Here is a 15,046-nt window from a genome sequence, read left to right as displayed (position 1 = left end):
TATATATATATATATATATATATATATATTTGTATTTGAATATTACATTGTAGTATTTTTTTCATCAAATAAATGGAGCCTTGATAAGAAACTTCTTTAAGAAACATAACAAAATATTACTGTTGGATGCCTCTTTAAAAATGAAACCGCAATGAAATTGTGTCTTTGCATGGAAAAAGCTCACAAACTACACATTGAACTATTTGAAAATGTTTTATTCATACTCATTTCATATTCATAAAAAAAAAGTCCTTGGCAATAAAATACTTGACAGAGGATGTGCTCTCGAATATTAACCTGTTTCACAACCATAGCACAGTAGTACATTTACATTAAATCAATAACATTATCATGATATTGGGGTTATAGTTTGGTGGAATCGATTAGTAATAATGTGCTTAGTTCTCCTGAGGCAGCATGCAGCAATCCTCTGCTGTCACCATGTACAGTCTCACCAAACTATTGGCCAGGGTTCATTCACAGGGTACACAACACCTCAAAACACCAACATACCATATTATATGTTTCAAGTCATTTAAACGTCTTTATATAACTGTCCGATAAAACATATTATATAAGATTTGCCAATTATGCCTTTAAAATGCCTTGGACTGAGCCTTTGTGTTTATGAATATTATAATTATGATGATAGTACAGTTAAATTAATCTGCTAATAAGCTACAGACCATATAACAAATCAAACTGACTGTTCATGAAAAAAATGTTTGTTTAACATAAAATAATATTAATTAACAGAATACCGAAGTTCTAAATCTCAAATGATCACACGTTTAACATACCTCACACACAAATATAATGGCGGTCTTTGGTAGTTAATGGTAAAATCTCAATGACTAAAATGCAGGTGTCCTGATTCGAAGCGGGAGCGGGTCAGTTAACACCTATAACATGCAAAAGGCCACAGAGAGGGTTACTGGTAGTTTAGCTCAGTATCCACGAGATTAAAAAATTGCTTGCCTGCTAGGATAATACTGTGAGAGTGATACTGTAAATGCAATTTCCATTAGCTTTTACAAATCAAGGGAGAAGTAATAGATTTTCTAGGCAAATCAATGCCATGTCCCAGAGGTGATCTGCAGACAAGCTGAAAATAACTCTACGAATAATGAAGAATATTATTGGCATCAAAAGCAACGATAGCTACCATGTTATAATTAAATGTATAATACCAGAAATTCATTATGCACTGTCAGTAGCTAGCTTGCACTGGGTGCTGATTGTCAATTTTAGATAATGTGTTTATATGTCTTAATGAGACTTCTGATTAATTTAGATCAAACATGAATATGACTGTGAACAATAAATAAACAGCCTAAAGCAGAATTTTGTTTTTACAGTAGCCAAACTTTGAACATTGTACATATAGTGCATTTATGTAATGCTCCATTCGATCATGATCATCAACCAGTCCTTAGGAAGTCAACAGAATGGTCTCTTCAGACTATCGTACCTTTGTGAGTCAGTTCTCATGCCCTAATGCAGCACTGTTGGATATGCACTTCATCCTCTTGAAGATGCAGAAGAACTTTCCTTCTCCAGCTCTTATTCAAGACTCTCTTGGACAACAGATTCTCATCATTGGTCCTCAGGAGACGTGTCCTCCATGCTGGCAATCTTGCTAACTTTCTCCACCAAAACCTCAGGACTGATTTTTGGTAGACCATTGTCTAAGGGACAACCCTCCACCAGACTGTTCATTGGCGTTGGAGGAAATTGGGTATCGTCCTCAATCCCAGCGTCCTCGGGACATTGTTGTGATTCACTCTGGTCCTGATTGGAATCATCGTCCAGCTCTAGGTCCTCTATGTTCCCACTTTGATACGCTTTCTTTTCCCTCTCCTTCAGGAAGTCTGTGATTATGGGCATTACTGTCTTGCGGGAAGCTAATGTGTTACAATGTATAAAGGCCTTCACATCTGGATATGGACTGCTCATTGGCTTAAGGTCCAGAATATTATTTTTGGCTTTTTCTAGTGCTCTACTCATCTATGAAAAAAGAAAATACAGATATCAATTATTCAATTCATTTATTGATCGTTTAAGATTGGATTCATCCATCAAAATTACAGTTAATAATTGTTAAATATTTTTCTGTTTTAATATATTTAAAATGAAATGTTATGCAAAGGTGATTTTTTTAGCAGCCATTACTCAAGGCTTCAGTTTCACATGATCCTTCAGAAATCAATCTGTTGTGAAAATTGTTGTGCAAACCGTGATACATTTTTTCCAGAATTCTTTGATTAATAGAATGTTCGAATAAATTATATATTTTGTAATATTCTAACATGTCATACACTGTCACTTTTGATTCATGTAATGCATCCTTGAATTAAAAAAAAAAAAATCTTACTTTTGAACAGTGTATTTCCAAGTAAAAAATTATATTCAGTGATCAGGAATTGAGCGGATCAAGCAATTGTTGCCATTTTTTACATTTCAAAATTAAAAGACAAACTGGGAAACCCTGTAAATTTGACTCCTAATCTGGTCAAATATACAGAGCCAGTTATAGGTAAGCCATCTGAACATTCATTCCCAGTAAGGTATTAAGCACTGAGTACCTCTTCCCTGTAGACAGTGCTGGAACTGTAGACGGCTAGCTGTCGGAAGGGCTCCTTGTTGTCATTGAAAGAGATTGTCATGCAAACCACCAGGTTGTATTTGTGATTGTGGCAGAACTCACAGAGGTCCTGCTGTAGTCCACGCCTCTGAAGAAAAGCCTAAATATTAATAAAATTGATCAGTGCAGGGTATTTACACCTGAAAAATGTAATCTTTTTAAATACACAATTTCATCTTATGACACATCTCTGATCTCTTCTGAATCATTTGACTGATATTTCTGATTAACTTCTTTGGCAATTTGACATTTAAAATGGTTGCGTAAATAAACATTAAATAAGTGGCATTATTACTTTGAAGTAATAATTGAGATTATGTGGGTAATATATATATATATATATATTTATTTTTTTAATCAGGGACTTATTTTTTGTCCGCAATGTAGTGTGAACAAAGAAAGTTTTGATACTTCTCACATCTGATTCAGCAACAGCATGTCTTAATATTGTATGTGTACTAACAAGAGACGAGTAGAGTCTGTCACGGGGGATAACGTCTGGTGTAATCAGTGGTGCGCAAGACAGGCCGCCCAGCCCTGCGGTGAGTCTGGGTGTGTCTGACTTGGAATCAGTTGTGCTTTGGTATTAATGAGGAATTCACAGTCACGAGGATGGACACATGAGCACACTTTGTGACCACAACAGTAGCTCCTTACATTTCAGAATCTACATTTCCTCTTTCTCTTTGTGGAACCAAGTACTGAGGCTAAATGCATAGCACAAACACAAGATTCACTTCATTTAGGATAAAAAGTCATTTGCATGTGATCTTCTAAATTTAAAATCAGAATCAGAAACACCATCAGAAATAGCCCTGCTAAAGTGCAAGTTTGCAAGGAGATTCCATACATAACTTAGTTTATAGAGATGCACCAATACAATCACACATATATACACACACATATATATATACATATATATATATATATATATGTCCAACTGTAAAATATATTACAGCTGTCAAATCGATTTATCGCATACAAAATAAAAGTTTGTCTTGACGTAAAACAAACATGATTCCAATGAAGTTGGGACACTGTACAAATTGTGAGTAAAAAAGGAATGGAATAATTGACAAATCTCATAAACTTATATTTTATTCACAATAGAATATAGATAACATATCAAATGTTGAAAGTGAGACATTTTGAAACATCATGCCAAATATTGGCTCATTTCGGTATTCATGAAAGCTACACATTCCAAAAAAAGTTGGGACAGGTACTCAGGTAGCAATAAAAGGCCGGAAAAGTTAAATGTACATATAAGGAACAGCTGGTAGACCAATTTGCAACTTCTAAGGTCAATTGGCAACATGATTGGGTATAAAAAGAGCCTCTCAGAGTGGCAGTGGCTCTCAGAAGTCAAGATGGGCAGAGGATCCCCAATTCCCCCAAAGCTGCGGCGAAAAATAGTCAGGGGCGTCGGACTGGGGGTAAAACCAGTACTGATTACCAGGGCCCCAAAGGAAGAGAGGGCCCCTGAAAAGTCTGGAATATATATTTTCAAGGTGTGTGTGTGTGTGTGTGGGGGGGGGGGGGGGGGGGGTCCATTAGGACTGCCTATGCATAGGGCCTGGGATCTTGTGCAGCACCCCTGAAAATAGTGGAGCAATATCAGAAAGGAGTTTCTCAGAAAAAATTGCAAAGAGTCTGAAGTTATCAACATCTACAGTGCATAATATCATCCAACGATTCAGAGAATCTGGAACAATCTCTGTGTGTAAGGGTCAAGACCGGAAAAACATACTGGATGCCCGTGATCTTCAGGCCCTTAGATGGCACTGCATCACATACAGGAATGCTACTGTAATGGAAATCACAACATGGGCTCAGGAAGACTTCCAGAAAACATTGGCGGTGAACATAATCCACCTTGCCATTCGCCGTTGCCAGCTAAAACTCTATAGTTCAAAAAAAGAAGCCATAAATAAACATGATCCAGAAGTGCAGGCGTTTTCTCTGGGCCAAGGCTCATTTAAAATGGACTGTGGCGAAGTGGAAAAACTGTTCTGTGGTCAGACAAATTAAAATTTGAAGTTCTTTTTGGAAAACTGGGACGCCATGTCATCCAGGTTAAAGAGGACAAGGACAACCCAAGTTGTTATCAGAGCTCAGTTCAGAAGCCTGCATCTCTGATGGTATGGGGTTGCATGAGTGCATGTGGCATGAGCAGCTTACACATCTGGAAAGGGACCATCAATGCTGAAAGGTATATCCAAGTTCTAGAACAACATATGCTCCCATCCAGACATCGTCTCTTTCAGGGAAGACCTTGCATTTTCCAACATGACAATACCAGACCACATACTGCATCAATTACAACATCATGGCTGCGTAGAAGAAGGATCCGGGTACTGAAATGGCCAGCCTGCAGTCCAGACCTTACATCCATAAAAACATTTGGCGCATCATAAAGAGGACGATGCGACAAAGAAGACCTAAGACAGTTGAGTGACTAGAAGCCTGTAGTAGACAAGAATGGGACAACATTCATATTCCTAAACTTGAGCAACTTGTCTCCTCAGTCCTCAGACATCTGCAGACTGTTATAAAAAGAAGAGGGGCTCCCACACAGTGGTAAACATGGCCTTTTCCCAACTTTGTTGAGATGTGTTGATGCCATGAAATTTAAACTTATTTTCCCCTTAAAGGTGCTGTAGGGAACTTTTGTAAAAAAATATTTTTTACATATTTATTAAACCTGTCATTATGTCCTGACAGTAGAATATGAGACAGATAATCTGTGAAAAAAAAAATCAAGCTCCTCTGGCTCCTCCCAGCGGTTCTATTGCCATTTGCAGAAACTCCATCGCTCCCGGTAAAAAATAACCAATCAGAGCTGCGGTCCGTAACTTTGTTTGTGTTCAAAATGTAGAAAAATGTATATAATAAGCGAGTACACCATGAATCCATTTTCCAAACCGTGTTTTTGGCTTGTCCTGGATCACTAAGGTGCACCTATAATAAGTGTTTATATTCTGACTATTTTAGATTGCTTCAGGGGTACCGCGGCGCCGGCATGTACTGGCCATCGGGACTACCGGGAGATTCCCGGTGGGCCGCGGTCTGGTTGGGCCGGTGCGTTATGTATTTTGTTTTTAAATCATTAATAATCGCAAATATATTCGTAATTATATTGTTGTATGGTACAATTCCGGCCTTATGTGTCTCTCTCATGAAGCTGCATCATGCTTTTTTATTTTTTTACGTTAGTCACAATAATTTATTTAAAACATTAAAAAAGGCAGTATAGAGCTCGGGCGTAGACGTCATGGAATGGTGCATTGTGGGTAACGGCGGCCATTTTAGAGGCATCGCAAAGCAGGTTTGTAATAAGATAATAGCCAGTCTCCAGAAAAAGTTATAGAACGTGACAAAAAAAGTTGCCTATACCTATACGGACAAACTTAATAATGAAGCCAAACAACGCTAATTAAAAAAAAAAAAGAGGTTGTAGGCGGAATCGATCCCTATGAACACATGAAAGTTTACCAAGCCTCAGTTTCCCTGTTAATTTATCCTGGTCTGTGGAGTGAGCGCTTACACCTCCGATCAATTTAAAAATGTCACTTTCACTTTTTAAAAAGTCACTGGAGGCTCACCTGCAGATCATAAATGGATCTGCAAATTAAACGTGGAGAAAGCAATCTTTTTCACTAAGGAAATGTTAACATTAACCAAGCATCAGTGGTGACACACACACACTTATCAGATTCTGCGAGCTATGAAGCTTGTCTATGCGGGTTTGTTACACTTCAGGAGTAATTACTCACCTATCATACTTGCAAAAATCCACTGTTTTCCTCCGGTAGTTCTGTAATCCGGTATAATATTGACGAACATTCACCTCAGACACAACCCACCATTCAACAAAACAAGACGCTTAACTTCCTATTTTGAAGTTCGTTCCAGTTTTTTTTTTTTTTTTTTTTTAAACAAGTTGTTCAAATTTGTTAAATACAGTCAGCACAAAAATATCAAAAAGCAAATTAAGTTCAGGATTGGGTCAAAAGAAAATGTTTAAACAAAAAATACAGACACTAAACTGACTCCCTTACTGGCCAAAAACTAGAGAAAACGTAATGTGTTTGTGTCTGAGTTTGTGTGTGTGTATGTGAGAGAGAGAGAGAGAGAGAGAGACCATACACAACATGTCTCACCATAACTATGTATTATAATATTATCGAAGGTGATGGTTTCCCTCCGTACAGTGGCGACCCAAGCCATCTGACGCCTCTTGGTGATTTCAGACACCTTGTGTTTTTTTTCCAAGTAGGAAAATGTTGAAAACTAATATGATTCACGAGGCGTTTGCCCTGTCGATCATGAAACCGATTACAGCAGTTCACAATACAGCAATACTGAACCATTTTCCAAAAAATAATCAAAATTAATGACCAAATGACCAACGTTACCTAATGCCTACTATACAGTACATCTACTTCTGTACCGCGATTCCCACAATGCATTGCGACGTGACGCAACGATCCCGACCTCTATAAAGTACAGATAAAACGACGCGTGCGCATGATGCTGATGCGAGCTGCGAGACGTGACGTGTTCACTGCTCATTGGCCAATCAGAATCAAGTTCTAGCCTTGAAAAGCGGCCCATTACAACTGCAACGAAATTCAAAATGTTAAATAATAAAATATCTAAGCGTAAAGGAGGGGCCGAACGTTGAGAGAGAGAAACGACAAGCACTTGAGGCAGATGCCACCAAATGTGTCAAGATGAAGATGAATAAATTATTTGCTGGAAGGCAAAAGACTTGAGTGAAGACGTCAGCAGGGCGGGACTTGACTGCTGAGGTGAGACAGAAATGTAATGATACACGTAGGCTACTGCATTGTTTTGTTTCAAAAAGTTAGGATATTCCTGCTGTAATATCTCACCACTCACTGATCTATATAAATTACATTTACAATTCTCAGCTCTCAGGTTCTGTCCATTTTATTACAAAATTCAGACAATACCGTTTTGGCGTTAGAAAATATGACGTGACAGATCGCTTTAGCGCCTTCAAGTAAACCGATCATCTGTTACTTTCTGTTTAAAGATACAGTACAACTTACCTAAATGTATATATGCCTCATAAATAATATCGATCAATCAAAACAGCAGGAGAACAATTATGTCACACGTTACATTTACCTCAAGAAAGTCATTTAAAAACCATAGCAGGTTAGTTGAGAAAAATAGCCACAAGAAAGGAGTATTTTGCTAAATATGTGCACTGTAGTACATATTTATTATATTTTCACCTGTCATTAAATAATTGTTATTATAATGAAAACTGCATTACATTTAATTATTTTTAACATTTAATAATACAAGCTTATGCTCTATGTCTCTGTATATTTACAGCATTTATGGGAGATATTTATTTTCAATTTGTAATCAATTGAGAAAAAGAATCTCTTAAAGTGCCAGGCAGAAGCCTTATACCTGCTGTCGGTCTGTGTCATTGTGAACATAAGACAAAGAGAAATAACTCACTGCTCTTGAATAACAACTTAACAAGGATATATATGAATGTATATGTGTGTGTGTGTTAAGTGAAGTATTTTATATTTGGATATGTAATATCTGTACCTGAAAATGGTGTTATTTATGATAATTTTTTCTTATTTTATTCCTGACTGTTCACTTGTCTTCATTAATGTTTGAACTTAATAGTTAGTGTTTATTGTGGTATTGAAATTAGAATTGTGAAATGAGATTGCAGCTTATTTACAAAGAAAACAACAGCAATTTTATTTGTATGTATTTATTTTTGGCAGGGCAAGTACAGTTTTGAACCCTAGCATTGAGCTCTGATCCTAATCAGTAATTTTACATGCAGATTAATGTATGTATAGACATGTAGTGTGTGTGTGTGTGTGTGTGCGCGTATGTTCACATGAATAGTGGGCCGGTCTGGATGAAGTCCAGGGCTGATTTTTTGTCCCAGTCCAGCCCTGCGCGGCGGAGTAACCCAGTACATTTGTGATTCTTCATAGACATAAACAGAGAGAAGTAGTTCCGGCTAGTATGATGTTCTTCCACGAGATGCAAGCAGTTCTGTTTATTAACCGCTAGAGCGTCAAAAGTTACCTACCGCAGCTTTAAAATTATAAATTTTCTTAGTTTAAACATTTGATATATCATCTATGTTGTATTCTGAATAAAATATTGAAATTTGAAACTTCCACATCATTGCATTCTGTTTTTATTCACAATTTGTACAGTGTCCCAACTTTTTGCGAATCGGGTTTATATATATATATATATATATATATATATATATATATATAATAACGGATTCATTTATGGTATTGTAATCAGCATTTTTATTCCCATAATTTATCTTAGTTAAATCTCTTAACTACCTACCTGCCCAAATATTTATACATAAATACACACACATATGTAAATATTTTTTAATATATACATGTGTGTATATTTGCAGTTATATATAAATCTACGCAATACACACATATATTATGTAAATACAAACTTTTATATTTTGGATGCGATTAATCAACTTGACAGCCCTATATATAACAATGTTATTAATTTATCCCATCATTTATCTTCTCTTTACCTGCCCAAATGAATAAAACCTAAATATTCAGCACTGATCAAAACAGGTTGGATGCCTCTTTCACACATATATACACGGACGCAAAACAAGCATCTTTTGTTTTTGACCGTGCATCACATTGCTGTTTATTCAGCAACTTGTGCTATAAGTATTATGTAATTTCGAGACGAAATCCAAAATTACTTTTAAGAAAACAAGAATACATTCTGCATGTATAGCAAACAATCATTCAGAACTGAATCACATTTAATAGTTAATAAATAGACTGAGTTGTGATTAATTTGCAATGTTCCATCACAAAAAATGAGTTTTGTACGATATTAAACTAATATGAAACGATCATATTAGTATTATATTACTTCTTTCATTCTACCTATTTAATATTGCAATAAAAAAAACACACAATGTGTCTGTTTGAAAGAAAAGCAATAAAATACAAATATTCAATGACATTATAGCATTTTGCTACACAACAATAAAAAAAAAACTTTGTACTTCTTAAGAGTGTGATTAAATCCTTTTAAAACACAATTCAAACACAAAACACTGGTCAGGTGACAAAAAATCAATGCAATAAAGGGACAAAATATCAGCATTTGTATATATCTGCATAAATATTTTTTGTTAGAAGTGGTATCAGCCAAAAACAATCAAATCAAGACATTGCAAGCTTCAGAGATTGCAGCAGCTATTAAAGGTCAAGTGAAATATGTCAAATAACAGCACTGACCTCTAGTGACATGTAAATGACACTGACGGCTAATTTTAGATCCCCGCCAGACACTGCCTTCATGTCTTTCAACAGCATCTGTTCCGTGGTGAGGCCTGGAATCCAGAACAGTACAATGACAATTACTTTTGATGATTGCATGCTTTCAGATTATACTGTTTGTTATGTCTGCATCAAGTGGTTTGTTTAATTAACCTACACAGTAAAAGATCCTCTCACCTGACACATCAAACTTGGCATTCTGTAGCGACTGAAAGAGAGCACCCCTCTGAGGCAGTTTGGGAAAACGGTTCTCCAGAAAGACGGCGTACTGGCTGTCCTTAGGGGTGACTTGGCCTGCCTCAGGTGCCATGTTAACACAGTCTCGGATAATGGCACCTGTCAACACATACATTATGTAAGCTTTTGGCTTTCTGCTGACATCTCACATCTCTATCAAGTCAAATCTAGAGGGTACTATGAACAAACTGACTATCTCCTCCGGCTAAATGCCACTGAAGTGCATGCTGAGCCCATCTGATGTCTAACAGACTGAATAGCAGTCATGCTGTGAGAGCTCGCATTCCTCTCTGTGTTTATCACATCACCATGACACTCACTGTATAAAAGCTGAGCCACTTGTTGGTCGAGCACCTCAGGTGCTTTTTGGGCAATGCGCTCTGTCACCAAGGTGGCACAGGAGCCCACGGGCTCCACAGTGATGGGACAGGAAGGGGATGTGGGCCTCAGGAGGAGGTGATGGTCAATCACTTCCACAACTGCGTCTTCCAGTTCACTGTCAGCACTACAGGATAATACAGATTTATTATAAAAGAACTGACCAAATCTCCTGATATTCACTTCAGAACTTTATTTCATAGATTTAATAATAACAACAATATTTCTATATTATTGAATATTCTATCATTTATTTAATATATGAATATTAATATATTTATTATATTTATAGAATATATTTATTTAATGGGTTATAGTATTTATATTAATATATTAAAATGTCTCATTTCAGCACGCATTCTGTTTCTGTGGTCATTCATTTTTAAAGAGACCCTTTTAGCACACATTTACATACATTTAGGCATACGGTGCAGTAAAACGCTTTATAATTCTATAGCAATTATTATAAATGTATCATATTAAACATAACTACAACTGTTTAGAAGTTGGCAGATGTGATTATGTAATTTTTTGAAAGTCTCTTATATTCTCAGCAATTTAAATTGACAATAATATTACAATTTAAAAGAACAGAAGTGTGATTTATTCCTGTGATTGCAAAGCTAAATTTTCAACAGTCATTACTCCCAGTCACTGTGTCACGCGATCCTTCAGAAATCATTTTAATACAATGACTTGGTGCATAAGAAACATTTCCGATTATTATCAATGAAAATAGTTGATGAATTGAAAGCACAAAGAATGGCATTTATTTAAAATGATAAAAGTCTTTACTGTCACTTTTAATGAATTTGATCCATCCTTGCTGAATAAACATATTAATTCCTTTCAAAAACAACAAATCTTACTCACCCCAAACTCTATAAAACTGTATTCTTTTTTGATGTGAAGATGGAACAAGGAGCATAAGTGCTACAGAACTGAAGACTGACCTGGGCAGAATATTGTGGTCGACCAGCGTCAGCATCAGTTGTTTGTTCTTGTGCAGGCCGTGGAGGTCCACCTCGTCCCTGAACAGCAGGCAGTCCTGCGACAGACCGCTCTCTCTCAGCAGAAAGCTGCTGTCAGAGCGCAAGGGGAACTCAGCCCGTGGGATGTTGAGCACAGGGACCGGCATCTTCTCACAATCCAGACTCTACGAGAGGAAAACAATAATGAAGAACAAAACAATAATCCAGAATTATCACGTCTATTATCTCTCTGCCATTATTCTCAAGATTTCCAAGAACAGTGGTTTATTGGGTTTGGGATAGCATACCTTTGAAAGAAAGTAGGCAAAGGTCAGGGCTGATACCATGGAGTCCATATCACAAGCCTCATTTCCCAATACGACATGCAGCCCTGGGCTGTTCTTACTACAACCCTGAGAATGAAAGAGAACAATGTGAGCCAAGTTAAATATTTGTTCTTAAAGGTATAGTTAACCCAAAAATGACAATTCCATCATCATTACTCAACTTCCAAGCATTTTTTCCCGTTTGACATAAAAGGAGATGTTTTGAATGCCGACACTGCTCTTGTTCATACAACAAAACAACACAGTGACCAGGGGTTATCAAAAACAAAAACAAAACAAAAAAACCAGCTTCTTAAAATTAGGCCACAGAACTTATGCCCTATATAGTCAAAATATGTATTTGTGAGAAATAGATCTGTTCTTGCAAGCTGTAAATCTTCTCTGCTGCAGCTCATCCACACCTATTCAAATATTGTGTGAAAGCGTTTAATGTTAACAATAATGGCTATTGTATAATTTTGCATGTCTTGTAAATTATTTCACAGTAAGGAACAATGCACAGAAAGTGAAAATTATGAAAATGACATTTTAGATAGCTATGATGAAGGGCACCTCAGATTTTCATATTAAAATAACTTACATTTCAGTGTTGCTCTGAACATGATAAATAATAGTACAGCTTCAGAAGACTTGGAATATACACTACTGTAAAAAAATAAAAAAAAAATACTTTTTAATGTTTCTGATGAATTTTTCACTCACCAAGGTTGCATTTTTTTAAATAAGTAAAAACGGTAATCTTGTTAAATATTATTACAATTTAAAATAAATCTTTCTTTTAAAATATATTATTTTTGTGAAAACACAGTTTTTTATTATTATCAATTTTGAAAACGGTTTGGAATATTTTTTTTTATTTTCTGGATTCTTTGACGAACAGAAATTTCAAAAGAACAGCATTTATTTGAAAAAGAAATCTTCTGTAACATTCTAAATGTCTTAACTGACATTTTTGGTCAATTTCATGGATCCTTGCTGAATAAAAATATCACTTTCTTTATAAAAAGACTGACCAACACTTTGTGTTTTGACCAACACAGAAGTGCAGTTATGGACTATATGTTTCTTAAAATGTGCTTTTCTATCTCTCTCTCTCTTTTTTGGAGCTTAAGAACGCACAACTCTATTTTGAAGCCTATTTGCGAGATGAAGAGCTCTTTTAATAGAATAACACCGAACACATCGCCCTGGATTCAATAAAACCTTTTATCCCTCCACATGATGACTCCTCATCCAGCGTTAATTAGCATTTGGCCTGCTCCATTACTCCAGCCGAAATCAGAAGCCATCTGTGACGTCAGCTTTAAATGATGTACTCTGATCTGGGCAGCCAGCTGGGGTTTGTTTGAAATGCTGGACGACGGACTGTCAACACAGAGTCACTGAGCTCACAACAGACACAGACCAGGGGTGAGGCTCATTTCGGGTGAGGTTAGATCCCTGTTTCTCATGTGATAATCGTCACCAAAATCTCTATTAGATGGGGAAGTGCAGGAAAAACATGCTTATTCATGTCCGTATGTGCATGGGCTGAAGACAGCACAGGAAGTTAGTCACTGCAATGTGAAATGGACCACGGGATGGTGAGTAAACAGTACAGAACCTGCGGGTCTCGGTTCAGGGTGGAAAGAGCAGGGTGTGCGCTCTGTTTGCAAGCTCACCCTCTGATGCAGACAAAAAGCACTTTGACCACAAGTGCAACCGTATAATTTCTTCAATCATTGACTGAATTAGTTAAAGAACCCTTCTCTGCTTGCTTCCATGAGCTGAGAGTCTCAAAGTAAACACGGGGCTTCAGTATATCCGCCCGGGCATGGCTGAGTGCAGGTGTCAGGGTGTTTGGGTTTAAAACAAAAGTGTTTTGGGTAGAGAGATGCACTGCTGTTGGACAGATGCCGTCAGGAGGATGTGCAGCAGGTGTTATTGTCTCTGCAAATATGGCCACCTTTAGTTTCATTAAGCTGAAAAACTAGAAAAGCGGGAACGGATTTTATTGGCTTAACACACTTACAGCACTTTTCAAAAACAGTCTCCAAAAGATGGAGGCATTGACACCAAACAGCTCAAGCTCATTCAATTTGTTGAGTTTTCTTTGTTGTGGTTTTAATTGCACACGTGTATAATTTAAAAAATTAAGTTTGTACATTTATAAATGTAACATTCATATATATATATATATATATATATATATATATATATGATCATTTACACAATTATACAATATAGTCATACTTGTGCCAAATATATTATGTCATTTGCTTGTGCCACATATACTTTTTTTTATTATAAAATGATACACGTATAAATAATATTATGATAGAAGTACCGTAAAAACACATACACAAGCATACTTGCGTAGTTTCTCTCAAGGCATGTGGTTGTTTCTATCTTTGGCGCATGCGGCCAGTCTCTTCATGCGGGTCGTACCATATGATTTGTGTCAATTTCAAGTGTATATTAAACAAAGCATAAATGTTTTATCACACCAAGTCATCATACACAGCAATCATGCTTATGAATTTCTCAACATGCACAGTGCAAACACTGGTCACATTTACACTTTAGGGGTGTAAAATGGTAGAAACAAACATAACACGCGCAACCCGATCTCTTTTAGCGTTACAGTAACGTTACCATAGTCTTACCTTAAGCACGTCACGACAGCTCCGTAAATATGCTTCCATTGTTACACGGAGCCCGAGAGTTTTCACGTAACGGAATATCCTGAAATGCCCTTCAGTGCCTTAGTAATGTGTACAGGGTCTCTCAGTGTGGTTCATTCACTGTGTAAGTTGAGCCACTCAGGAATTCAGAGCGCACACGTGACCTACGTCGCGACGTCACATGGAGTGTCAGGAAATGTAGTTCTGTTGTGGACTCACAAAAGACCTTAATATGAAAGGGCCTCGTGTTACCTTTAAGACTCATCATCTCTATGCTAGTGTTCTCCCAAATAGTGACTAAATAAAAATTACCCAGTATTTTATAAATATACACGTTGGAAAATTTAAATATTTCTCTTTGAGAGGAAATGAAACAAAATAATTTCTTTGACTCATGCACTTCTCACATATATTCCAATCAAAGGCTAACTGGAATGAGAAGTCC

General features: G+C 36.6%; 1 protein-coding gene across 1 annotated transcript; it reads right to left on the bottom strand.

Moving 5' to 3' along the window:
- Positions 1-194: 194 nt before the first annotated feature.
- LOC128030482 (exopolyphosphatase PRUNE1) lies at positions 195-15,004 on the bottom strand. Its single transcript, XM_052618159.1, has 8 exons — positions 14,584-15,004; positions 11,900-12,004; positions 11,574-11,776; positions 10,563-10,747; positions 10,183-10,341; positions 9,964-10,058; positions 2,586-2,744; positions 195-2,007 (listed from the first exon to the last, which is right to left on the bottom strand). The coding sequence occupies exons 1-8, from the start codon at positions 14,620-14,622 to the stop codon at positions 1,597-1,599; spliced, it is 1,356 nt and encodes a 451-aa protein (XP_052474119.1). The 5' UTR covers positions 14,623-15,004; the 3' UTR covers positions 195-1,596.
- Positions 15,005-15,046: the final 42 nt, after the last annotated feature.

Source organism: Carassius gibelio, chromosome A16 (genome assembly GCF_023724105.1).
Source record: "Carassius gibelio isolate Cgi1373 ecotype wild population from Czech Republic chromosome A16, carGib1.2-hapl.c, whole genome shotgun sequence".
Taxonomy (NCBI): domain Eukaryota; kingdom Metazoa; phylum Chordata; class Actinopteri; order Cypriniformes; family Cyprinidae; genus Carassius; species Carassius gibelio.
Note: the sequence above shows the minus strand (reverse complement) of the source record. Positions and strands in the feature narration are given on the sequence as shown.